At 38.8% G+C, this 27,691-nt stretch overlaps 1 protein-coding gene across 1 annotated transcript in view; it reads right to left on the reverse strand.

The window, feature by feature from the left end:
• Nucleotides 1–27,691, reverse strand: part of ASCC3 (activating signal cointegrator 1 complex subunit 3) — a 544,482-nt gene that overhangs the window by 89,157 nt on the left and 427,634 nt on the right. Inside the window, exons 26-33 of the mRNA XM_030556009.1 lie at nt 27,148–27,233; nt 25,251–25,417; nt 24,982–25,127; nt 24,745–24,865; nt 23,090–23,232; nt 11,196–11,333; nt 10,982–11,102; nt 821–953 (exon numbers count right to left, since the gene is read on the reverse strand). Of these exons, the coding sequence (XP_030411869.1) occupies nt 821–953; nt 10,982–11,102; nt 11,196–11,333; nt 23,090–23,232; nt 24,745–24,865; nt 24,982–25,127; nt 25,251–25,417; nt 27,148–27,233 (1,055 nt within the window). The remainder of the gene's footprint in view (nt 1–820; nt 954–10,981; nt 11,103–11,195; nt 11,334–23,089; nt 23,233–24,744; nt 24,866–24,981; nt 25,128–25,250; nt 25,418–27,147; nt 27,234–27,691) is intronic.

Below are 27,691 nucleotides of genomic sequence, written 5' to 3' on the forward strand. Positions count from 1 at the left end.
GTCAACCACTAAGCATAAGTTTTTGAAACAAAGCACATCTGCGGGTAACATCTGATTGGTTAAAGGTTTATAAACTCTAGTTGTTCCTTAAGAAAAAAAGCGTACATGATTGTCTATGATAGAGGGGATTATACTAGCTACCGTTATATGTACTTGCATTGAACTGACTAACAAATGATAGATCACGGATTAACGAGTGCGATTAGGAGAGAATTTGAAATATTTCTTTGTTTTCCTATTTTTCAAAAATCTTGCAGCTCCCACTTTGAAGGAAGTATTAGCAATTGTTTATAAGATACATTTCCCTTTGAGCTTTATATCTCTATATCTTTTAACAGGTCCAGAATGGTATGAAAATCCCATGTGAAAAGTACTTAAGTTTTATCTGATTTTTTCTCCCTACTAAGTACTTTTGTGATCAAATTTTCTGTTGGAGTTGTTGGGAGCATAAATAATTATTCTACATTCTCTTTCAAAACAGCCCGAGAAAGCACCCAGAAGAGCTTTCATCTGAGAAAGCACCCAGAAGCAGAGTAACATTTATCTAGGGTCAGAGCAGTAGCCATGTTAGTCTGGATCTGTAAAAGCAGCAAAGAGTCCTGTGGCATCTTATAGACTAACAGACGTTTTGGAGCATGAGCTTTCGTGGGTCAATACCCAGTTCATCAGATGCATTTATCTAGGGATGCACTAAACACTTGGAAGGACTACTGTCTTTGGAGGTCCCAATATTTTGGTGCATCTATGTCCCACTTCACTTTCATCTACTTCACATTTGCTGTATGCACTTTTATCTGTTTTCTTTCCTGTCAAACTTTACCTTGATTCTACTGGAAAAGGTTCATAAAGAAACTTTTTGTAGAAGTCTTTCTTAATATCATGGACTAAAATCACTGCTTTGCCTTGGTCATCAAACTGCGGTCTACCAGCGCGTCCCATCATCTGAAGCACATCTACAAAACAGATAATAAATGCATTTATTTCAAAATAATGTACAGTATAGAATATATTGTTTCTCTGTAACCTCATTTACCCTTCCTTGTTTGTTACTCCTACTGGCTAAATCTTGTCTAAAACCAGATTGAAAATTCATTGTGGAACTATGTGTTCCTAAGTGTTTGCACTGCACCAACCACAATGCAATCCCAAATCTTACTGGGGCCTCAAATACAAATAATAATGACACATGAAAAACTATGGTAAAGAATAATGAGGAGTCATTGTGGCACCTTAGACACTAACAAATTTATTTGGACATAAGCTTTCGTGGGCTAAAACCCACTTCATCAGATGCAAAGACCATAATGCATTTGTACAAGAGGGCTCAATTAAGGACTCATGGGCAACCACAGATTTAGCAGCTCCTAATTTTCCAGTGTTTGACTTTGCAAATGTTTTGTTAACTTTTTTTTAATATAATTTTCCAGAGTTGTGGGAACAACTACAGACTTCTATCATTTGATCTTCAGGACTTGCTACATTAGCATGACACAGTAGGGGAATGGTGCCACATATTGGTCTAAAGGGTGCTCTGAGGAGCCTCCCACACATAGTGAAGGTCAGTGGCTAGGGTGCTAGCTTGGGCCTAGGTACATCTGGGTTTAATTCCCTGCTCTGCTGCAGACTCTCTGTGTGACCTGGGCCAAGTCACTTAGCTTCTCTGTGCCTCAGTTTACCCATCTGTAAGACAGAGATAAAAGCACTTCCCAACCTCACAGGGGTGTTGTATGGATAAACATATTAAAGACTGTGAATCTCTATGAGATTATGATAATGTATGGGGCCAGATAAGTATATGGGTAGATCTGTCTCTTCCTCCTGCCTCTTGTGGGGCCTCACAGGATAGATGGGGTGCTGGGGCTAAATACTAAGCATGGTGGGGGACATTATGGAAGAGAGTCTGTTTTTGTTCTCTCTGTTCCTTCTCCCCTCTCCCCAGGAGTGAAGGTTGCTCTTGCCCCATGTCCAAAGGTATGTGTGTGGGGGGGCTATGACAGTGGATCCCTGGTTCTTACAGGGGAGCCCAGTTCAATGCTCGCTCACTCTGTCCTCATCCTGGAAGTTGGAGGAATACCTGACCTCATGCTGGGAAATAGAACACTGGGGAAATATGCTAGGTTGGTAGGGGGGGAAAGAGGCTGTCAGGAAAACCCATTCTGGCTTTCACCCGCCCCACGCTCCTACTATAGTTGCTCTGGTAGCTCCCCCGCATTGCCAGTGCAGTGTCTTCTCTTACTGCTGGTGCTGGCAAGTGGTGGGATTTTTAGAACATTTAGTAGTTTTGTCAGGCTGCCAAAAATGTTCTGAGGAATGCAAGTGAGAGAAGGGACATTGTGATTTTTAACACTTTACAATTCAGGCAGATCTGAAAGGAATTTCACAGGAAAAGAAAAGGCAACTTCTGAGGCATTTCTCCCTGAGGAGTATCAAAGAGCTGCAAACAATAGAGATGTTACTGCTTCTTAAAGAAAAGGTCACATGAATCCTTCATAATGGAAAGTATTAGACAACCTAAATATAGGGGTCACAACTAGCCCCCCCTTGATAAGAATTCAAGCAGGTACAGTAAGATTCAAATGAAAAGACACAAATCTCTCCTTAAAATCCACTTCTATTGTGATATCTATAAAGCACACTATTGGATACAGATTGGACTGGTACCCAGTTGTGACTACTATGAGCATTAAGGTTACCAAATTACACAAACACACCTGTCTTTGTTGTTACCTGGTCCCCCATCCTCCCCTGTATGTCTGTTTATCCATTTGTTTGTGTCACCTTTCCAGCTAAGATTGCGAGTTCTCAAGAGCAAGCACTGAATTCATTTTACTGAGTGGTATTGCACCACACCCAATAGAGCCCTGAGCTTTGTTTGGGCCTCTAGCTTCTACCTCAATATGAGTAATATAAATGAAACCAGAAAATAGATTTCAGGCATGAATTACTATTTACCTTTTAACTTTTTTATATTTTCTGTTCTGTATTCTCTACGAGCTATATAAACAACAACAATAATCTTTATGCAGTTTGTTCATTATTAAATTAAGACTGATGTTCAACTATAAAATGAAATACATCTCCAAATGGTATTTATGAATAGATGCCTACAAGGGAGAATGATGAACTATTTCCTGCTATTTGAAAGTGCAGTAAAATACTGTATGATAATCCATATGAAATGGATTTACCAAAAGGCATCAGGAAATGTATAGCTAGCCAAACCCAACATTTTCTTTACTGACTATACACTGCCTGGATTGTTCTTAACTACTGGATTAAACTATTGAAATGCCAAAAGTAATCCAACTGGCTGAGTGAAAGACTTGTATCAGAAATTGGCCCACCCCAAAACCTCTGATTTGTACTCTCTCCAGCCAGGCTTAAATTCAGATGTGAACTTAGGCTCTGCTATTATTTTCAAACTCCTGGCCTAAGTGCAAGTAATTGAAAGACCTCATTCTGCCCTGACTTGTACACTAGGCACCAAATTCAGTCCTAGAACAGGCAGGTAACTTTAATGGAGATGAATCAGTTTATACCACAGCTGAATTTGTGCTACGCTCCTATTAGATTTTAAACAGAAGTTAAACAGGCAAACCTAAGGGCAGAACTGAAAGCGAGACAGGAGGTTGGTCTACACTACAAAGTTTTGCTGGTATAACTATAGCAGCTGGCTAGGAGTGTGGACTCAGCCGACATAGCTGCTGGTGTAGAGGCAACTATGCAGACATCAGAGTGCTTTTGTCTGCATACATAATGTAATTGATGGAGGTGGTGTTGCTATGCTGGTTAAAAAAAAACTTCCTTCTGATAGAATACACTCAATTTCTTATGGGGCGCTGCTGGCAAAGCTATGCCAGCAAAGGCTCTGTGGATATGTCTATAATGCAAAGACAAAACCCACTGCACCAAATCTCAGAGGAAAAGGTCAACTGAATTGAGCTCACAGTGCTTAGGCTGTGGGGCTAAAAATAGTAGTACCGCCGTTCAGACTTGGGCGGGAGCCAATGCTCTGAAAGCCAGCACGGAAAGAGGGTCTTAAAGTCCAGGCTCCAAACCGATCCCGAACATCTACACTGTTATTTTTAGCCCTGCAGCCCAAGCCCCGTGAGTCCGAATCAATTGACCTGGGCTCTAAGATTCGATGATGCAGGTTTTTCTTTGCAGTGTAGACAAACTCTATTGCAGACAAGACCAGGGACATATGATAATTTGCGTTAAGTGCAAAAAGAACAAACTGCTGATCTGCAAAACTAAAATCCCTTTTTCCTACAACTCTCAAATACCCTAAACACTATTTTATAGAAAGTTAAAACAACAACAAAAGATACCTTTTCAAACCAGACCACCTGAAAGCATTTTTAGACCTTTTCCCATACCATAATTTTCTGTGAAATTACAGACAGCAAAATGATATCTACAAAAATAGGGGGAAAATGTTACTATACAGAATGTGGCACTTCCCTTGAAAGCTCATTCAAGGATCAAGAGATCCACAATACCCAAAGCCTATTCAAGAATCCACCACAATACACTTAAGTGTGCAGCTATACTCTGAAAGGCAAGTCTATAAAAAAGGCATAGTGGGACTCTGCGTTTATTCTGCCTCACTGATTCCATATTGATTCTGTTCAATTTATTTATTTACTTTTAAAAAAGGGTTTTCTTAACTTTCAGTCCTGCAGATTCAGCCAGGGATCTGAAAGACAAATTGAGTTCTTTCCTTCTCTTTCTTCACAACTAGTATCAGAGGGGTAGCCGTGTTAGTCTGGATCTGTAAAAGCAGCAAAGAATCCTGTGGCACCTTATAGACTAACAGAGGTTTTGGGGCATGAGCTTTCGTGGGTGAATACCCACTTTGTCAGATGCATGTAGTGGAAATTTCCAGGGGCACGTATATATATGCAAGCAAGCTAGAGATAATGAGGTTAGTTCAATCAGGGAGGATGAGGCCCTGTTCTAGCGTTGAGGTGTGAAAACCAAGGGAGGAGAAACTGGTTTTGTAGTTGGCAAGCCATTCACAGTCCTTGTTTAATCCTGAGCTGATGGTGTCAAATCTGCAGATGAACTGAAGCTCAGCAGTTTTTCTTTGAAGTCTGGTCCTGAAGTTTTTTTGCTGCAGGATGGCCACCTTCAGGTCTGCTACAGATTTCAACAGCTACCACCCCACCTTCAACCTCAGCCTGGACCAATCTACATGGGAGGTCCACTTCCTAGATATGACGGTGCAAATAAATGATGGTCACATTAACACCACCCTATACCAAAAACCTACCGACTGCTATGCCTACCTTCATGCCTCCAGTTTCCATCCCAGGCACATCACACGATCCATTGTCTACAGCCAAGCACAGAGGTACAACAGCATCTGCTCTAACCCTTCAGACAGAGACCAACACCTACAAAATCTCCACCAAGCATTCTCAAAACTACAATACCCACACGAGGAAATAAGGAAACAAATCAACAGAGCCAGACGCATACCCAGAAGCCTCCTACTGCAAGACAAACCCAAGAAAGAAACCAACAGGACTCCACTGGCCATCACATACAGTCCCCAGCTAAAACCCCTGCAACGCATCATCAGGGATCTACAACCCATCCTGGACAATGACTCCGCACTTTCACAGGCCTTGGGTGGCAGGCCAGTCCTTGCCCACAGACAACCTGCCAACCTGAAACATATTCTCACCAGCAACTGCACACCGCACCACAGTAACTCTAGCTCATGAACCAATCCATGCAACAAACCTTGATGCCAACTCTGCCCACATATCTACACCAGCGACACCATCACAGGACCTAATCAGATCAGCCACACCATCACCGGTTCATTCACCTGCACGTCCACCAATGTAACATACGCCATTATATGCCAGCAATGCCACTCTGCTATGTACATCGGCCAAACTGGACAGTCTCTATGGAAAAGGATCAATGGACACAAATCAGATATCAGGAACGGCAATATACAAAAACCCGTAGGAGAACACTTCATCCTCCCTGGCCACACTATGGCAGACCTTAAGGTGGACATCCTGCAGCAAAAAAACTTCAGGACCAGACTTCAAAGAAAAACTGCTGAGCTTCAGTTCATCTGCAGATTTGACACCATCAGCTCAGGATTAAACAAGGACTGTGAATGGCTTGCCAACTACAAAACCAGTTTCTCCTCCCTTGGTTTTCACACCTCAACGCTAGAACAGGGCCTCATCCTCCCTGATTGAACTAACCTCATTGAGGCCCTGTTCTAGCGTTGAGGTGTGAAAACCAAGGGAGGAGAAACTGGTTTTGTAGTTGGCAAGCCATTCACAGTCCTTGTTTAATCCTGAGCTGATGGTGTCAAATCTGCAGATGAACTGAAGCTCAGCAGTTTTTCTTTGAAGTCTGGTCCTGAAGTTTTTTTGCTGCAGGATGGCCACCTTCAGGTCTGCTACAGATTTCAACAGCTACCACCCCACCTTCAACCTCAGCCTGGACCAATCTACATGGGAGGTCCACTTCCTAGATATGACGGTGCAAATAAATGATGGTCACATTAACACCACCCTATACCAAAAACCTACCGACTGCTATGCCTACCTTCATGCCTCCAGTTTCCATCCCAGGCACATCACACGATCCATTGTCTACAGCCAAGCACAGAGGTACAACAGCATCTGCTCTAACCCTTCAGACAGAGACCAACACCTACAAAATCTCCACCAAGCATTCTCAAAACTACAATACCCACACGAGGAAATAAGGAAACAAATCAACAGAGCCAGACGCATACCCAGAAGCCTCCTACTGCAAGACAAACCCAAGAAAGAAACCAACAGGACTCCACTGGCCATCACATACAGTCCCCAGCTAAAACCCCTGCAACGCATCATCAGGGATCTACAACCCATCCTGGACAATGACTCCGCACTTTCACAGGCCTTGGGTGGCAGGCCAGTCCTTGCCCACAGACAACCTGCCAACCTGAAACATATTCTCACCAGCAACTGCACACCGCACCACAGTAACTCTAGCTCATGAACCAATCCATGCAACAAACCTTGATGCCAACTCTGCCCACATATCTACACCAGCGACACCATCACAGGACCTAATCAGATCAGCCACACCATCACCGGTTCATTCACCTGCACGTCCACCAATGTAACATACGCCATTATATGCCAGCAATGCCACTCTGCTATGTACATCGGCCAAACTGGACAGTCTCTATGGAAAAGGATCAATGGACACAAATCAGATATCAGGAACGGCAATATACAAAAACCCGTAGGAGAACACTTCATCCTCCCTGGCCACACTATGGCAGACCTTAAGGTGGACATCCTGCAGCAAAAAAACTTCAGGACCAGACTTCAAAGAGAAACTGCTGAGCTTCAGTTCATCTGCAAATTTGACACCATCAGCTCAAGATTAAACAAAGACTGTGAATGGCTTGCCAGCTACAAAACCAGTATCTCCTCCCTTGGTTTTCACATCTCAACTGCTAGAACAGGGCCTCATCCTCCCTGATTGAACTAACCTCATTATCTCTAGCTTGCTTGCATATATATACCTGCCCCTGGAAATTTCCACTACATGCATCTGACGAAGTGGGTATTCACCCACGAAAGCTCATGCTCCAAAACGTCTATTAATCTATAAGGTGCCACAGGATTCTTTGCTGCTTTCACAACTAGTATTAAAGACAGGTATCACTATTCTTACAACCGAGAGCTAGATGTGTCCTTATACAGAGATAGTTAGTACTATCGTTAGAGCAGCCAAAGAACTATACAAAGGACTCTCAAAAGTGTTAAGCATGCTGTGATGGCAATACTCCCAGGTCATGCCAGAACTCAGAAGCAAGAGACTTGGCCTGGAAATTGATCCAATGTTTCCTGCATAAGAGTAATAAGAACAGGAGTACTTGTGGCACCTTAGAGACTAACAAATGTATTTGAGCATAAGGTTCTGTAGGCTGCAGCCCACTTCATCCGATGCATGTAGTGGAAAATACAGTAGGAAGATTACACACACACACACACACACACACACACACACACACACACACACACACACAGACCATGAAACAATTGGGTGTTACCATACACATTATAAGGAGAGTGATCAGTTAAGGTGAGCTATTATCAGCTGGAGAGAAAAAGAACTGTTTGTATTGGTAATGAAAATGGCCCATTTCCAGCAATTGACAAGGAGATGTAAGGAACTGGGGGCGGGGGGCAGGGATAAGCATGGGGAAATAGTTTTACTTTGTGTAAAGGCCCATCCACTCCCAGTCTTTATTCAAGCCTAGTCTGATGATGTCCAATTTGCAAATTCATTCCAATTCAGCAGTCTCTCACTGAAGTCTGTTTTTGAAGTTTTTTTGTTGTAATATTGTGACTTTTAGGTCTGTAATCGAGAGGCCAGGGAGATTGAAGTGTTCTCCAACTGGTTTTTGAATGTTCTAATTCTTGGCGTCTGATTTGTGTCCATTTACTCTTTTACGCAAAGACTGTCCCGTTTGGCTAATGTACATAGCAGAAGGGCATTGCTGGCACATGATGGCATATATCACATTGGTAGATGTGCAGGTGAACGAGCCCCTGATGATGTGGCTGATGTGATTAGGTCCTATGATGGTATCCCCTGAACAGATATGTGGACAGAGTTGGCAACGGGCTTTGTTGCATGGATAGGTTCCTGGGTGTGTGGTTGCTGGAGAGTATTTGCTTCAGGTTTGGGAGTTGTCTGTAAGCAAGGACTGGCCTGTCTCCCAAGATCTGTGAGATCGAAGGATTGTCCTTCAGGATAAGTTGTAGATCCTTGATGATACACTGGAGAGGTTTTATTTGGGGGCTGAAGGTGATGGCTGGTGGCATTCTGTTACTTTCTTTGTTGGGCCTGTCCTATAGTAGGTGACTCCTGGGTATTCTTCTGGCTCTGTCAGTCTGTTTCTTCACTTCAGCAGGTGGGTACTGTAGATGTAAGAACGCTTGATAGAGATCTTGTAGGTGTTTGTCTCTGTCCGAGGGGTTGGAGCAAATGCGATTGTATTTGTAGAGCTTGGCTGTAGACAATGGATCGAGTAGTGTTGTCTGGATGAAAGCTGGAGGCATGTAGGTTAAGTATAGCGGTCAGTAAGTTTCCGGTATAGGGTGGTGTTTATGTGGCCATCATTTATTAGCAATGTAGTGTCCAGGAAGTGGATCTCTTGTGTGGTCCAGGCTGAGGTTGTTGGTGGGGTGGAAATTGTTGAAATCATGATGGAATTCTTCAAGGACTTCTTTTCCATGGGCCAGATGATGAAGATGTCATCAATGTAGCGCAAGTAGAGCAGGGGTGTTAGAGGATGAGAGCTGAGGAAGCATTGTTCTAAGTCGGCCATAAAAATGTTGGCATACTATGGGGCCATGTGGATACACATAGCAGTGCCGCTGATTTGAAGGTCCACATTGTCCCCAAATTACAACAAAAAAAATTCAAAAACAGACTCCAATGAGAGACTGCTGAATTGGAATTAATTTTCAAATTGGACACCTTCAAACTAGGCTTGAGTAAAGACTGGGAGTGGATGGGCCATTACACAAAGTAAAACTATTTCCCCATGCTTATCCCTTCCCCGGCCCTAGTTCCTTACATCGCCTTGTCAATTGCTGGAAATGGGCCATTTTCATTACCACTACAAACAGTTCTTTTTTTCTCCTATTCATAATAGCTAACCTTAACTGATCGCTCTCCTTATAGCGTGTATGGTAACATCCATTGTTTCATGTTCTCTGTGTATACATATATCTTCCTACTGTATTTTCCACTACATGCATCCGATGAAGTGGGCTGTAGCCCATGAAAGCTTATGCTTAAATACATTTGTTAGTCTCTAAGGTGCCACGAGTACACCTGTTCTTTTTGCAGATACAGACTAACACGGCTGCTAATTTGAAACCTGCATAAGAGTGTAGAGCATTCACACTAAATTAAACTCTATGATGGACTAGTTGGATGGGCATCTTCTATAATGTACTGAGTTCCAACTGTGTTCTGTCAAGAATCAATCTCTACCTATGTTACAAATAACATTCAGATTATTCCTAGGAATACATTTTTTCTGGCCAAGCTTCAGACAGTTTAAAATCAAACTATCTTTCTTTAGTGTAACAGATAAAATGGACCAGGAAACCTGTAATAATTTTAGATAGTCCTGGCTCTCCAAGCTTACTACGATTGAAATTAATATTTTCCCTTGTTTCAACTTTCCAAAGTTGTTCCTGTCTTACTTCTCTGAAGTCTTCTAAAATGGTTGCAATATAGTTTATCAAAATTTGGGTGGACTGGAGGCAGACATAAAATAAAATTAAAATTTCTATATCACACTGAAGTTAAAATACAGTTTATTCAGCTTTCACTATTCATGCTTTTCTTTACTTTTTAGCTTCACTCAGTTTGGCCAATAAAATTATATTAGTTTTTTTATAGTCAAGATTAGTCAATTGGAATTTCAAAGTCTCATCCATTACAAGTGCTGCAAACACTGTAGAGGAATGTACAGTTGTTTAAAAACCTTTTTCTAGTGGATAATAACAAAATAAACTCATGGAAGCAATTTACTTTTCACATTTTTTTTTAAGAATTTATTTCATAAAATCTATTTGCAGGCCATATTTGATTTTACAGGATCCCTTCAAAATGTACCGTACGTGTTCAAACTATCTTTTGCTTTTAGTTTTTTTTTTTTTAAACGGCTTGTTAGGATGATACCAGTTGCTCAGTAGTTTTGCAAGAGAAAAGTTTCCAAAAAAGGAAAAATGAATATATGAAAACCATTTAATAGTTCTCTCACGAGTCACATTTACACAACAAATAATCTGTCCCAACATGTGTCTATTATAGATTTTTAAATGTTCAGTTCCTAAAACTATAAATTATTCAAGTTCATATTTGCATATGCTTGAAATTCATTTCAGCAACTAAGTATTTGGAAAATTAACGTGAATACCTGTAATGGGATAATCCACGTAACGTCTTGTTTTTCCATCGTAAAATTCTGTTCCCTTAACAATTACTAAATGAGCTGGAAAATTTACACCCCAGGCTAATGTGCTTGTGGCAATAAGAACCTAAAACAGAAAGAAAAATTAATGTAACAAAGAGATAACTTTTAAAATTGCATATAAATCTCATTTTTGGTATTACTAAAAGCAAAAATTAACCTGGATTTTGCAATTCACAAATAGTTCTTCCACAGTTTTTCTGTCTCTTTCATGTAGCCCAGCATGGTGCATGCCTATTCCAAATGCAAGAGTCAGCTTCAGATTAGAATCTCTTACTGTTACTATAACATCGTTCATCTGCAACAGAGGATGGTTACATGATTTAGAACAGTACTGAACATTCTTCTGAGAAGTTTTTAACATTTTAGGGTTCCTGTTATTAATAAGTTATCTGTCCTCTATCTGCAACCACAATGTGCTATGCATTGTCTATATTCACAGAGACGCACAGTTCCTACCCTGAACAGTTTACAGTCTAAAAACACAAGCAACACATGAAGGACGGGAGAGAGAAATAATTGAAGTTAATAGTGTTTTATAGCCATTTTATTACTATAATATAAACATAATTAATTTCGTTTTTTAAATTAGATAAATTGTAAGCTCAGGAGGAACCGAGCATGGGGCATTTTGAATGTTGAAAGTATCCTGGTCTGCCTGGTATGTGCCCTGTCTGCCTGGCACATTTTTCAATTGTAAGTGTCAGTATCAGAAAGACAACTGTTCAAGCCCTGTACTGAGGGGTATTGCTTACTTTCTCTTCCAGAACATTAATTATGATGAAAATAAAACTGGGTCTAACCCAGATTCTAAGTAACCCACTTAGACATATTCGCTCAACTCAATAAATTATTTACACCATTTATTTAGCTATATCAGCCATTTTAAATTGTCAATTTCAAATTCATATGTTCCTGTCCAACCCAATTCAACTAATATTTCAAATATGATTTTGTAGTTTATAGTACCAAATCCTACACTAAATCCAAGCACACTGCAACTACTACTTTTCTTTTATTCAACAATTTTGCAATTTTAGGGAAAAAAAATGATCAGGTTTCTCTGGACAGATTTATTGCATACAAATTCATGCTCCTTACTGCTCATGATTCCATTAACCTCTCAGGCTAGACTGTGAACCCCTTACTTGCCTAGATGACTAATTACATACATGAATGATCCCACTTGCTTCACTGGGATTACTCCTATGAGTAACAGCTCATCAATATAATCAAAGGCTTCACATTCTGGTCCAAAATGCTTATTGATTTGTCTCTAAATATTTGTTCCATTATTTTATTGCTAATGCTATTTATTGTTTCATATTGTTTTAATACAATTACAGCCAGTGGCTTTTAAACCTAGTCACTCGTCAATGGTTTCTTGATGCCCCTGTGAGTACCATCGACAATTTATACCACAAATCACGGTAACATTGTTAATCGTAAACATTAACTGGCACGGCCAGTTAGTCTCTCTCTCTATAAACAAACAAAACAAAGGATCAATGAAACAATACAATACAAGATTGAGAAAATTAATTAAAAAAACACATCATTTAAAATACTGAGATGAAATTTTGACAATAGCAGCTATCCATTAGTTACATTAATAATCACTGCTGCAAAGCCTTTCAAATGTTCTGTTTCTGACGCTCAGAACATTAATTTTTTTGAAAACTGTTTTCTGGGATTTATCTTTATTATATTCTTAAGGTAGATAATTATTTGGATATCTAGCAAACACATAAAATACAGTTCCATAGACTTCTCCTAATGTGATAGAAAACACATCACTTTAAAAAAAGTAAGTTTTATAAAGGTTTGAGAATAAAAATACACTTTATAGAATATTGATACATTTTACCTACTTAGACAATCTAGTTTGGGAAGCAGAGCAAAGCATTTTAAATAACGTTAAAGGAGTTTTGGTTGAAGTCTTAGTTACTTTAGCAATGATGGAAGTAATAAAGAATCCAAAATGTACAAAAATGTCGTTAACATTTTGGTTGCAAGTACCAATTATCTCATGATAACTTTGTGCTTTGGACTAATTTATTTTCTTTGATTAGTCTAATAATTATATTTCATAGTTAATATGAACATTATATTATGATACCAGGTTAATACAGAATCTGGGCATCTTTTTCTTCCATGAAGAACAGGGATTAAATTGGTTGATTACAATCTCTACACCCAATCAGAATATTTCTTCAGCAAGAATAGTTTTACAATGTTAGTTATTTTCAGCTGAGAACCTGTGCTATTCCTTTTGGTCATGTACTTCCCAGCATAAAATAGCCCAAATTCACATTGCTGGGAATTTATTCAGAGCTGTTGTTCTTGATTTTTGCAATCTGCGGTGGTTATTTTTTTTCTTCTCCTGACTTGTATTACAGCAGAATCCTGTGGTGATGTTAGTCATACCTGCAAAGCAGTGTAATTTACCACAGGAAAACTAAACCTTAGCAGGAGAGCTGGCACATGCACTACTATCCTGTCATTCTAGCAGCAGGGAATCCTAGTCACTTCTAGCTGACCCCCTTACTTTTACATAAATCAATATAATAAACAAAACTATTTCTACCCATAGGCACAATTCGGGGCTTAAAATTCTGATGACAATTTATTTTAAAGCAGAACTCCTTTCCCTATGCCTATTTATTGCATAATTATTACATATCTCTACATAATAAGATAAATATTAGGTAAATTTAATAGTTTTTACGCAGTCAGAAAAAATAAACTAACATCATTTTACTATATATTTTAATATATTTGAACATAAATATAATCATCCTTCTTAAGTTTTTAAAAGTAATACTTTACTTCTTAAACTCTGATATAGAAAAACATTCTAAATACAGCAACATGGCTATAAGAAACTGTAAATTTTATTGACATTAGGGTCTGTGTATATATACACACTAAAATACATTAATATTAAACTAATTTAGGGCTCAAACCTGCCCCAATTGAAGTCAAGGGGAATTTTCCTCTGGATTCCAATGAGAGCAGAATTGGGCTGATGCTGGGTAACCTGGGCTAACTTGCACAGATTTTTGAAATATGAACAAAACCCTCCCATTCTTCCCCATACCATAGCTTGATTAAGAAGCTAGCTGTTAATAAACACCTCTGAAATCGGAACTGGGGTCTGTAATCATTGCAAAATATTAATTACCAAAAAAAAAAAAAAAAAGAAAGATTATAAATGGCAGAAATAAACTTTTCTCTAGACATGCTAGATTTTTTTGAAACTAGTAAGTAGTCATTTTCTTTGTGCCTGCACATATGTAAACTGTGGAACCATTTACTTTAAGTTAATAGAACTGTTTTTTATATTTTAAAATTTATTATACTTAAAAAGCTTTTGTAGAAAGATAGGATTCCATTTAAAGTAGATACATTACTCTGTGCCTGAAATACATTCCAGTCAGAGTATAATTCAGCAAGTTGATGACAATGTTGGCTCCAAAAGAAAGGAGGAGACCAGATTGGACAAGAATGAGCTAACAGATTGTGCAGACCAATTCTGTCCCTTTGAGTGTGATATATTGTTTCAAGATGCTAAAAACCCATACTTTCTCAAAGCATATCTGTTGTGCTGGTTTTCCCATTTTCACAGAATCCTCATTATTAGTACTCTGTACTCTTTTCAAAGCACGTCAGACTCAGACCATATGCCACTGAATAAAGCTTATCAATTGTCTAAAATGCCCAGTAAAAGAAAGATGTGCCAAACAAAAGAATTGTGAAAGTTATGAAGTCTTTTACAAAAATAATTACATATTTCACATCTGCTACAGATGTTAAATGAAATAAAAACATCTCCTTGTTATACCTAAATGTTAATTTTTTATGACACACTTTTGTGTCATAAAGACAACATCTTGTGGAAGGAAGTTAAACTTCAATAACGAAAGAAACATTTAGAGATGATTCTTGATACTTGCTAAAGACACACAATCAAGTTCCCTTATTATTATTTTGGACCAGGAATTCATGTGTGCTGGTATTCAAAAACAGAAGCACCCTCCCCTCCCCAAAAAATAAATAAATACTTCCCCTGACCACCACCAAAAAACCCAGAGAAGATTAACCAGGGAAAGTGCTTTCAAGTATATGAATTTACCACAATAGAGATACATTAATAAAATTACACATTTTGCAGTAAAATATTTAAAAGGGAGCGATATGCTTGTCCAAAATTTCTCTACCCATTTTATAGCATAGCATTACTTCAAAACAACAACACAGGAGGTTTTTTGTCATCCTCTGCAGCATGAGGCATAGGTCACTTGCAGGTTTAAACTAGTGTAAGTGGTAGATTCATTGTAACTTGGAGTCCTTAAACCACAATTTGAGGGCTTCAATAACTCAGCCAGAGGTTAGGGGTCTGTCACAGGAGTGGGTGGATGAGGTTCTGGGGATTGCAATGTGCAGGAGGTCAGACTAGATGATTACGATGGTCCCTTCTGACCTTAACATCTATGAGTTTATGAGGAGGCAACGGGTTTTTTGATTTAAGGGTGAGAGGTGGAAAAGACAAATGCCCTTTTATCTCTCCTAATTTTTTTTCACATATATGTATATATATTGTGTCCCCCCAAAAATATACATACACATAATTATCTCACACACGCCATATACGTATACATACAATTCTCTCTCTCTTTCTCACACAGTTTCTCTCTTTAGGAATTCAGAGGTCATAATCAGCCTGATCGAATTTCCAGTGAAATCAACAGGAACAGTCTTTCTACTGACCTAAGTGGAGTTGGAGGTGGCCCTATATTAATATTATTAAAGATCATGACTTACAGAAGGTTATGTTTGTGTTTGGGAACTTAGTTTTATATAGAGGCTTCATAATGAATAATCTTAAGAAAATGCAAGACATTAAAATGATGAAAACATTATGAGAAAATTATTGTAGTTGTAGTTCTAATGGTGTAAATTAGTAGTTGGCTTGTTCCCCCATTATGTTTAAATATGAGAAGAAATTCAAAATTCAAAACAAAAGGGGAGGGAGGATTAAATCTTAGAAAATATTAAATTCACTTTCTTTTGCTGGGTAAGTACTATCTAATTATATTGTAGCTCAATAATAACATGTCCCACTTTCTTAATTAGTTTTAATTTTCTATTTTGTCCTTAAGACAAAAAGCAATACAAACATGACAGAAAAGGAAAAGAAAAGAAGAGGTAACAAAATTAAGGGATACAAATTGATTCTACTAATTTCTGCTGTACGGAAAACAGCAGCACAGTTTCATTCCACAGAGGTGAGTACAATTTGGAGGAGAGGGAAGGGTTGGTCCCTTCCCCATGCCTTCCCTCCATCCCCCAGGCAGTTGCCTAACCCCACCTCCTGTTTGGGTAACAATCCATGGTGCTGCCCAGTCCTACTGCTGTATATGATAAATCGTGACCTTGAGGTGGCAGCATCTCTTTCAAAATCTCAAAGTTGGGGTTTCAGAGCATCCGATGAAGTGGGCTGTAGCCCACAAAAGCTTATGCTCAAATAAATTTGTTAGTCTCTAAGGGTATGTCTACATCTACAATTTTGCAGCGCTGGTTGTTACAGCTGTATTAGTACAGCTGTATAGGGCCAGCGCTGCAGAGTGGTCACACTTACAGCAACCAGCGCTGCAAGTGGTGTTAGATGTGGCCACACTGCAGCGCTGTTGGGCGGCTTCAAGGGGGGTTAGGGGAACGCGAGAGCAAACCGCGGGGAAGCAGGTCTCCTTCCCCGCGGTTTGCTCCAGTGTTCCCCGAACACGCCCCCCCCCAAGCAGGTCTCCTTCCCAGCGGTTTGCTCCGGTGTTCCCCGAACCCCCCTGCAAGCAGGTCTCCTTCCCAGCGGTGTGCTGTCGCGTTCCCCGAACCCCTGTGCAAGCAGGTCTCCTTCCCAGTGGTTTGCTCTGGTGTTCCCCGAACCCCCCTGCAAGCAAGTTTCCTTCCCAGTGGTTTGCTCCGGTGTTCCCCGAACCCCCGTGCAAGCAGATCTCCTTCCCCGCGGTGTGCTGTCGTGTTCCCCGAACCCCCCTGCAAACTGCGGGGAAGGAGATCTGCTTGCACGAGGGTTAGGGGAACGCGAGAGCAAACCGTGGGGAAGGAGACCTGCTTCCCCGCGGTTTGCTCTCGCGTTCCCCGAACCCCCCTGCAAACCGCGGGGAAGGAGACCTGCTTGATTACCAGAGAGGCTTCCTCTGGTATGCTGGGATACCTGTTTATTCCACGGAGGTCAAGAAAAACGCTGGTGAGTGTTTACACCTGATGACCAGCGCTGGATCACCAGCGCTGGATCCTCTACACCCGAGTTTCAACAGGTGTACGGCCAGCGCTGCAAACAGGGAGTTGCAGCGCTGGTGATGCCCTGCAGATGTGTACACCTCCTAAGTTGCAGTGCTATAACTCCCTCACCAGCGCTGCAACTTTGTGGTGTAGACAAGGCCTAAGGTCCCACAAGTACTCCTGTTCTTTTTAAAGGTGGGGTTGCCTCTTACGCAATTAAAAGGAGTGAATGAGCGATCAGCTTGAACAATTCACTCCTGGCTGACAGCTACAAACCAGAGCTGTTAGCTGCTCCTAGGCAGTGTATCATCCCATGGCTATCCAAGGAGGGCAGAGTGAGAAAGAGGCTTTGATCTCCTAGTGGGCCATTCTGGCCTACCCACTCATCACCAGCAATTAATAATACCTAGCTCTTACACAGCGTGTTCCAGCCACAGATCCGGAAAACAAATGTGTATTTCTCTCTGCCTCACAAAGATGAAGAACCCGATCCGAATGCCCTGCCCCGCCCCACCCCACCCCACCGCCTTCTCCATTCAAAAGAAGCTTGCCAGAGTGAGTGCAGTCAATTTCTGTGGACCCTTTGTTAGGTGAACAGAGGGGCATCAGCTGGTAGTGGATGTGAGGCTCCCACTGCTTCCTGTCCAGGGAACAGGCATGGATTCTCACTAAACAAAACTAATCCAGGAGTTTTCTAAGAGTGCTGTTGTATTTTTTAAAGTAAATATTATACAAATAAGATTTACTATCCAACTGAAGGCAAAAGAAAACCACTAAAGTCTAGAGTAAAGCTTGAAGATGTCAGTTGTTTACATAAATAGTTAGTTTACATTTTCCCTACTTAATACTCTCCTGTTAAATCTCACAAGATACTTCACTTGTACCAACTGCAAATTCATTGAAAATAAAGCTATCAGATGGCAAGCAGCTACTACAGAAACAATGGTTTGCAATGCATAAATAGGCTTGGCAGAATACAATTTAAAAAAAAAAATTGGCAGAGACTATCAAGGTTTATTTTGAAGCATTTTCTCTATCAATGTATATTTTCACAGTTATGCAAAATGATGGATTTTGAGCATTATTTATCAGTTTAAGTTTTCATAGCTGCGGGAAGTTAAGGCGGATTATACAATAATTATTTAATGGCAGACAATCAAAATGTTAAAGCTTTACAATCATCAAAAGACAAATTGTCAGAATCACATGTTAAAATATACAAAGTAAATAGTCTTAAATCAAACTGTAATAAGTTTCACGCAGCATTTTTCTTACTTTGCCTATCTATAAATTTTGATTATTATTGATGAAAACATTTTTTGGCAGTTGTTTACAACCATTACTAATAAAAATCGAATTCTTCCAAGCCTAAGTCTAAACATGAAAAACTGACAGCCTTTCAGCCAGTGGACAACAATTTCTTTTTTTATGTAGTCTGTTCTGATAGGTGGACTTGTGAAACACTTGAGGAAGGCTTAGCTAGGCATCTGCCAGTTTTAGCTTTGTTTAACACTCTGGGTTTGATTTCAGTCTAAATTTGAAGTTGTTAGAATTTTCAAGTAAAAAAACAAACCCCACAAAAATTGGGTTAAAAAAATGCTACAAGATGGATTTGTTTTGCTCCAAGCATTAGTTTTAGACTAACCCAGCATGTCTTCTTACCAGACCAAAACTACAGATTAATCTTCCTCAATTTCAAAAAATATATTTTGATCCAACATTACAAAAAATAAATCACAACAGAGCTTGTTTTCATTTTTGCTCTCATTTAAGAATATAACCAATGTCAAGACACTTTGCAAGATCTTCTTTGTAACATATAACACACAACGCTTGCCTTCTGTGTTCTGGTGCTGAGATGTAAAAATATAGGGCTAGCCCACAGTCATTCACAATATTTATTAACTTGTTCTGCTGCTTCCAGCAGCTCCCATTGGCCTGGAGAAGCGAACCATGGCCACTGGGAGCCGTGATTGGCTGAACCTGTGGATGCGGCAGGTACACAAACTGGCCCGGCCCGCTAGGGACTTTCCCTGCATAAGTGGCGGAACAAGTTTGGGAACCACTGAGCTAGACCCAAACTCTGCCAATCTCCCATCCACCCCTTATTTAAAAGTCAAGGAGATGGCTTTGCACAGCATGCAAAGAAATTTTGGACCTGATAGGCCAACGGGTCAGGAGCAAGTTTCAAAGATACTTCTTAGATAATCCTCCAACTAGGTCCCTCTTGTTTATGAAAGAGGGTGTTTTAATGCAAGTGCCTTCGGTGACTCCAACTGCACTCAGAGGGACCATATAAAGGTAATTAGTACCAACCATCTAGGGCCAATAGCATATTCTACTTGTGAGTGAATTTCTTCTTTGTTCTTCTCTCTCTTGTGTAAACTGCAGGTAATCTCAAAGCTTCCTGAAAGGGCAGGAAGCTGGCACAAATAGTGCAGGAGCACTGAGCTAAGCCTTTTGTGTTGCTGTTTTGCTCATTGTCTTCTAGTGAAATGAAATTGTTATGCTGGTCTAAACTAAAGTTAAGGTTGTAACACAAACCTTACAAAAGTTGCACTTCAGTGAGTTAGTCATCAGCTGCAGAAAAGCAGTATCAAAAGTATATGTGTTTTAGATATTACTTTATTAGGAGGCAGTTAAGATTCCCATTTCCCATTACATCCAAGGAGTGAAATGTACATGGCAACCTCTATCTTGTATTTTCTGCCCAGTAGAGGCAGAACCAAATTATTCCCACATGGAGGAAACAATATTTTTCTGTCCAAATTACATTTTGAGCAATTGGTGAAGACTGGCAGAACTTGATTCCAGTGATTATGGCATGAACTCCTATGTGAGGGGGCTCTCTCATTAGTCATTTAAATTTACCGGTGTTTAGGATTAGCAAACCTGACGTTTTGGTAATTTTTGAAATCGTTTTAGCCTAAATACAAAATACGAAGAAATGTATATTGTCTAAGTCATTAGTATTTGCCTGTGATTTATGCCTGGTTGGTTGCAAAGAATAGAAGCAGATATAATAGGGATTTGTGGGTAACTGTGTTTTGGATGGAAATTTCCCAGCATCCAGTACAAGTGGTAATTCAGGTAATTACAATGGCCATATTGCTCCTTCCCAAAGGAAAAACAAACAAACAAACAAAACAACAACAAAACAAACATAAGAGCAGCCAAAGAACTAGGAAAACTTTTTATGGCTCTCATTGTTGAGTCTCCTACTTAGTGCTTCTTTAAGGGACAGGAGTTTGAGGTTGTACAGAGCTTCTGGTGGTGTGATCTCTTAACCCCATGTATCTCCAAGAACCATGAGAAGAGGTTTGTGGTGGCAGAAGCCATCCCACAAGAATGTCAGCCTCATTTATTCCCCCTATCCCTGTGCTGCCACAGGCTGAGTTCTGCTGTGGCTGATCAGTAGTAAGCACAGAGGTCTTGGGGTGAGTTAAATACTGTTTTAAACAGCAGGAACACCCATTTGGATGACTGCTTGGTTATTTATGGGGTCAGCAGGGATGATGCTATGGAGAGTGGTCAGTCGCCTGCTCTAACCTCTTCCGCTGCAAAGCTTCAACAATAAGAATTTAGTACCATTGAAATGAGCCACGATAGCTCTTTATTCCCCTAGGACAACAGGTACTGTATGAGAAGTGCCAGTCTACAAGGTTCCCCAGCAAATGGCTGACTTAAATGGGTTTCAAACTGAATATAGAGGGATCACTAGCATTCACAAACCATGGCCTCACTGCAAAGACTATTTTACAAGGGTGGAAATTCCAACTGTGGTAGCTTTTCTGGAGTGGAGGCAATTTTGAACAGAGCTGCTACCAGATACTAGTAACTCTTTGTCACCACGAACATGGGATGGATTTGAACTGGTGACCTAGAAATGTAATGCTTCATGTTTTGTACATAGAAGGTACCAGCCTATTATTGCTATCATTGATTCTGTTAGCTCAACTGGCAGAGGTCTGGGTAGTGTACTGAAAAGTTCCAATTCTGCTGATGATGCAGGAGGGTGTCCATATGATGCTGCATGATGAAATTTCGGTTTTTTAAAAACCAGGGAAATTACACACAAAAATTACATTAAAAGAACATTCAGGTTGCTAGATCAGCACCTTAATTTTACCTTCTCCCCAACTGTGCATCTGGTAGCCGTGTTAGTCTGTATCAGCAAAAACAACGAGGAGTCCTTGTAGCAACTTAGAGACTAACAAATTTATTTGAGCATAAGCTTTCGTGGGCTAGAATCCACTTCATCAGATGCATGGAGTGGAAAATACATGATCACATACTATTTTTTCCATAGGACCCTTCTCAGGGGAGTGAATCAGGTCTGTGTACTGAAGGAGGCAGTTGTCTGTAGGACCCTCCCTCATTTGTTGCAAAAATTGGCAGAAGTGTAGTGAATGAAGTAGGGAGGGGATTCAGGAAGAGAGAGAATTGTCTCATGGCTAAGGCTGTTGAACGCTGCCCTGGAGAATGGAATTCTATCCCTGTCTCTGTTAAAGAGTTCCTATATGATATTAGGTAAGTCACTTAAATCAAATTTTCACAGATGGCACAACTAATTGTATGTTCCTCATTTTCTGGGTGCCCATATTGAGACCCTGGGTCTGATTTGCAGAAGTGCTGAGCACTCACAGATATAACTTAAGTCAATGGGCACTGTGCTTTGAATATAAAAAATACTACATCTCTACCTCAATATAACGTGACATGATATAACATGAATTCAGATATAATGTGGTAAAGCAGTGCTCCAGGGGGTTGGGGCTTCGCACTCTGGCGGATCAAAGCAAGTTCGATATAATGCAGTTTCACCTATAAGGCAGTAAGATTTTTTGGCTCCTGAGGACAGTGTTATATCGGGGCAGAGGTGTATATACTGCTAAGTACTCTGAAAAATCAGCCCCATGGCATCTCAAATTGGGCACTCAAAATTAATTACATTAATTTCTCTATGCCTCAGTTCCCATTTGTAAAATGGGGATAATACCACTCCCTTGTTTCACATGTATGTTATGAAGATAAATTATATTAATGTTTGCTTGTGAAGCACTTGGATACTATAATGACAAGTGCCATAGAAAAGCCCATGAGGAAATTAATAATTCTGTTTTCAGAACTGGAATTGAATAGTGTGTAGTAATTAAGGTGTGCGGCCATTCACTGAACAATGAGAATAAAACAAAATATTGAATGGCTACTCATTAACTGATCATCATCCATCCTGTGCACTGAATGAGGCCGGGGTCCCGTGGAACATGTAACTAAGGATAATAATGAAAATTAAATATAATAATTGAGGCATTGTGTAAATAACTATTTATTTTTTTAGAAAATTCACAACAGTGTAAATAGCAAAGTATTGAATTTCACAGAGTTTGCTTTGATTGAATCTCACCAGCAAACTTAATTTCAAGGGTGGAATTAAATTCATATGTATTTATAATGCCTAGCATGATGAGGTCCTGATCTCAACTGTACTACTGCTAACATTAAATAAAAAAAATAATAAAAGAGCTTACAATATAAGGCCCTGATCCTGCAAAAATTTATGTATGTGCTTAATGCTGAAGTCAGTGGGATGGTCAGATACTTAAAATTAAGCATATGTGCAACTGTTTTCAAGATTGGACCTTAAAAAAGAAGTCAAGGAAAACCACTGTGTTTTAGGTTTACTTTCCTTTCAAATTGATACTGAAAAAATGAAATAAACCCACACAACTAAGACTCATTATATTTATGTACCTCTCTTTCATCCATTTTCAGCCATTGCTTTGGATCATCCTCAGTAGCCAGGAAAGCAATCAACTCTAGGGCAGTGAGTCTAGTCTGACGTCTGGATGAAACAAACACAAGAACAGGCTTGGCTGGAGAATGGCTCCTAATAGCTGTTAGAAAAGAAAAAATTCACAGTGAATCCATCCATGCCAGATACCTTAATTTCCCAGTTCAGCATCTATTGCTAGCATTACAACTAGAGGCATTAGTTCTGCACTTGAATAACTAATTCAAATTACTTAAACCGATCATGTTTTTTTTTTTTAAAACCATCTACATTTGACCATTTTCAGATTACAGTACATTTTTATGACCTTAGAAATGGGGATAATAATGAAAATGCTGATACAGCCATGACAATACTCTGTCAAACAAGTTGGAAAAGCAAATCTTCAATAAATCAAATTTCTATAGGTCTTCGAATAACATGAGCTACTAGAAGTAAACAAACAGTTTATATGCACAGCTTCAGATACGTATAACATCATAGAGAGAGTATGTTTGAGATGTTTATGCATGATTTATTTCCTATATAATGCTTCAGTCTACCAATTAGTACTACACATTCATCCCTAATATATGAAAAACAAGTGCGCTATACTACCCACCATAACATATTCTCTCTCAATTTGCTGGTAATATTCTCTCTGTGTGTATGTATATGCATCTACATACATCTATGTATATCATTGTAAGATTATATAAATATATAGCACAACTTGTATGTCTTACGCTTATGGATGCTGATATATATATATATATATATATAATTTTTAAAAAGCTCAACATCTAATGGATTTTTGTTGCTTCAGGAACAGGTGTGGCTGAAAAGTCCAAGACAGATTTATTGTTCATTAGTGTTTTTGTACAATACTCCTGTGGAGGTGTAAATAATATCAACTGCCAAAATTGGTCTCTAGTCCACAATCAATACTTCGCTTCTGTCATAAGGCTAATTAGAGTAGCTAAAAAGTTACCTCACAACTGTCACCTCAATATCAACAGCAGTTCACATTACAAAATTTATTTTGGAGGTTATTTTTAATTGATATAATAAATATTCCTCATGCAATCAAAACAAAACATGTTTCAATAAAATATGAGGGTTTTTCTGAGATTTGTCTGGCCTGCCAGCATTGTTAAGAATAAAAAATTGAGAACAGAAGCATATCTAGACGAATGGAAAGTGTTTTTTTTAAATCTTACATACAGTGATCTGTAAGAAAATACCGAATCAGATTAATACTGGGAATGGTTTTACTACTTTCTAAATCTCAAATACTTTTACAAAAATGTGTTTTTCCAGTGCTGAACCCTAAGAGAAAATACATTTTCATTTTAGAACATCTCACTTCATAATCACAAAGTTTACTGATTCTGTTCCAAATATGTTTACATTCCTCTGATGTATGCTGCATTAACACCATACGTGATGTTTGAGATAAATACTTTTTGGGTCATCAAGAGAAACAGATCTCCCCTGAACACCCCAAGAAAACATATAGTAGCACATGTTGTAAATGTGCCTCAAATGGCGTATGTAAAAACAGTTAGAATCCCACTCCTTCCCCCCCACCCGGCTTTTTTTTTAAACTGAATGTATGAAATGTCTTGGTTTTTACCTTGAAATGCAGGTTTGTTCATACTAGCCATGCGAGGACAGTAATGCTGGCCAGGGAAGCCCTGAATGTGTACTTCCAATGGAACTGGACGTACAGATGGTCGGAAGTTGAACAGACCCATCTAAAGTGAAAATATAAACACTTTTAGTTGAAACTTAAATTATTTTGGAAATATTACTATGTACAGCACAGATATGTGCAAATGTCTACAAATGTCTTCAGAAATATTCCACATACCTGATTAATATTTAGCCAGTCAGCAAGGTCTCTTGCATTCGCTAATGCTGTGGATAAACCAACTACTCTTACAGGCTTTTCTGTGTGAGATGAGATGAAGTTAGTTCGAGACACAATAACTTCCAGTACTGGGCCTCTCTCATCCCCTGGGTAATAAGAGAAAAATGCACTAAAATGTAATAAGTTCAAATGTTTAGAATTCCATGCAAGTCTATTCTCAGCACACACTTTCAAATTCAGCAACAACTGAGATAAAAAACAATGCTTACCTAGCAGATGGATCTCATCTATGATGAGAATGGCAACTTTCTGAACATAGCTTCTGTTTTGCCAACTTCTACTGACCCCATCCCACTTCTCCGGTGTAGTTACAATAAGGTCAGCTTGGGCAATAGCTCTCATATCAGGAGTCACATCCCCAGTCAATTCTACTATCCTGTAATTGAGTGAAATGATCATTGTGACTGGATAAAACTCAATTTTTAAACCAGTGAAGCTTTCTAACCTCTTGGGTTAGGTGTGTCCCAATATTAACCCTTAAACAACAATAAAAAATAAAATTGGTGTTCCTGGCGCTGGCGAACAAAAACAAATTAAAAAAAAATCTAAGTAAATATGCCTTTAATCTTCTTTACCTTCTAATTATTTTACTTTTCTTAGCAATATCATAGAGAAAGAAAAGTTTACTTGGATGTCCAAAACTATTTGTGACTTTGTAAGACAGAGACCGATGCAAAAAAGATGATAAATGAATATTACCATGGATATTAATTGCAAGTCAAAACAGCCTTTCATAACCTTTCCTATAGATCTTCTAGTGGCTGTACATTGCCCTGTACAACCTGCCTTGCAGTGATGACTGACTGTGAGAGGTTAGGTAGCAGCACCTCTGCTCTCAATTGTTAGGTTCCATTAGGACTCTGTAGCAGGGACAGTTAACTTAGTCCTTATAGTTCTTGGCTTTGAAACTCACTCTTTTCTGATGGTTACCATTGAAAATACCACTTATTTGTTTCTCTATTCCTAACCAAGTTTTGGTCCCCTCTCTTCTTTCTGAAATCTGCCACTCCTTTTCTTTTTCTGCATTTTTGGCACTACTTTGGAGTCAAATCTTGCTGTTGGGGTTTAGCTTGCCATTTCATTGGTTTGACACTTATCCCATTTCTTCTATGCCAGTTTACTGACTTAGGTTCGGCTAACCTTGAAACAGTTGGTTTTTTTAGACTGAATGTTATCCTTTTATTTTGACATTTTTATGGCAACTTCTTTGCCAGCTCTACTGCCTAATTTCAAACTTCCTAAAAATTCCAAGTAGTAAAATTTATCTTCCCAAATCAATGTTTACATCACCAGCTATGGGGCTAATTTCACGAAGAAAATAATTCCTTGAGATTTAAAAAAAAACAACAAACTTTTGAAATCATCAGGAAAATTAATTTATTCACATACCCCATTAAAAGAAACCACAAAGAAAATATAATGAAATAACTGCCTTTTAGTAAAGGCCGTATTCTGACATATTTACACACAGAGCAGTACCTTCTCCTAGGAGTAGTTCTATTTAAATCCATTAAACTCCATGAGGAATAAATTATTAATCAGTATGAGTAAGGATCACAAAATCTGTCCATAAATAATCCACACTTGGAAGTTGTTGATAATTATGGATAATTTTAGAAAGGACTAAAACTCACATACGTTTTGTGTCAGATGGCAATCCTGCACTTCCTGAATATACCAAACTCCTGGTGATGCCAATGGTAATTATAGGTGCACAAAAAATGCAAGAATGGAGGAATGCAAGAATGGAAAGTCATACATGCACACTGTTATAGACATGTTTAATTTATAAGAGATCCTGGAAATAAATCTTTGAAGGAAGGTTAATTCTGAACTGCAACTTCAAAAAGAGAAAGATAATAGAAAGGGAAACTGAACTTATTTGTTAGCTTGTCCAGCTAGAAAAAACAAGGAAAATCGGCAATGTATTCAACTACCTTCCATTTTTGTGCCATCTATTTTTTTCTATGTAGTGTGTGTTTGCTATGATACATTCAGGCTTTTTATGGGGAGCTTTGGTACAATTTGACTAAATAGCTAGATACTACAAAATATTCAACAGAGTTTCTCCACACTTGCAGGACTGTTCTTTTGGGAGAAACATACTTTTTACCAAGTTTTTCTTCAATCCTGACTTTCCAGTCTTCAATTCTCTCTCGTACCAGTGCTTTTAAGGGAGCAATGTATACTGCCTGTGAACACACAAACAAAAGCAGAATGAAACAAGAAAAAGCTGTGTAAAATTTTAATTTACAAAAAATTTTTTCTTTTATGCCTCTAAGGACTTGAATTAACTTATTAAGTATAAATGATTAAGACATAATTCTTAAAATTACATTTAGTAACTTACAACAGGATTCTAATTAAGATAGACTTAATAGTTGCAAAAATTCTTTTGTTCCTTGAGCCCATAACATTCATATATATGTTAATAAAAAAAGTAATTTATAAAAGTGTAACACTATCATTACACCTTTAAAAAGAAAACAAAAGTGTCATTATAAAATGACCTACATAAAGTATTATCATTTATTGCTGAGAACATAAAACCTGAAAACTAAGATTTTGAAATTAATGCACCAAATCCAAACAAAAATAACCAGAATTCCTAGTATATCATAGAATCATAGACTATTAGGGTTAGAAGGGA

The sequence above is a fragment of the Gopherus evgoodei genome, chromosome 3 (assembly GCF_007399415.2).
Source record: "Gopherus evgoodei ecotype Sinaloan lineage chromosome 3, rGopEvg1_v1.p, whole genome shotgun sequence".
NCBI classification, from domain to species: Eukaryota; Metazoa; Chordata; order Testudines; family Testudinidae; genus Gopherus; species Gopherus evgoodei.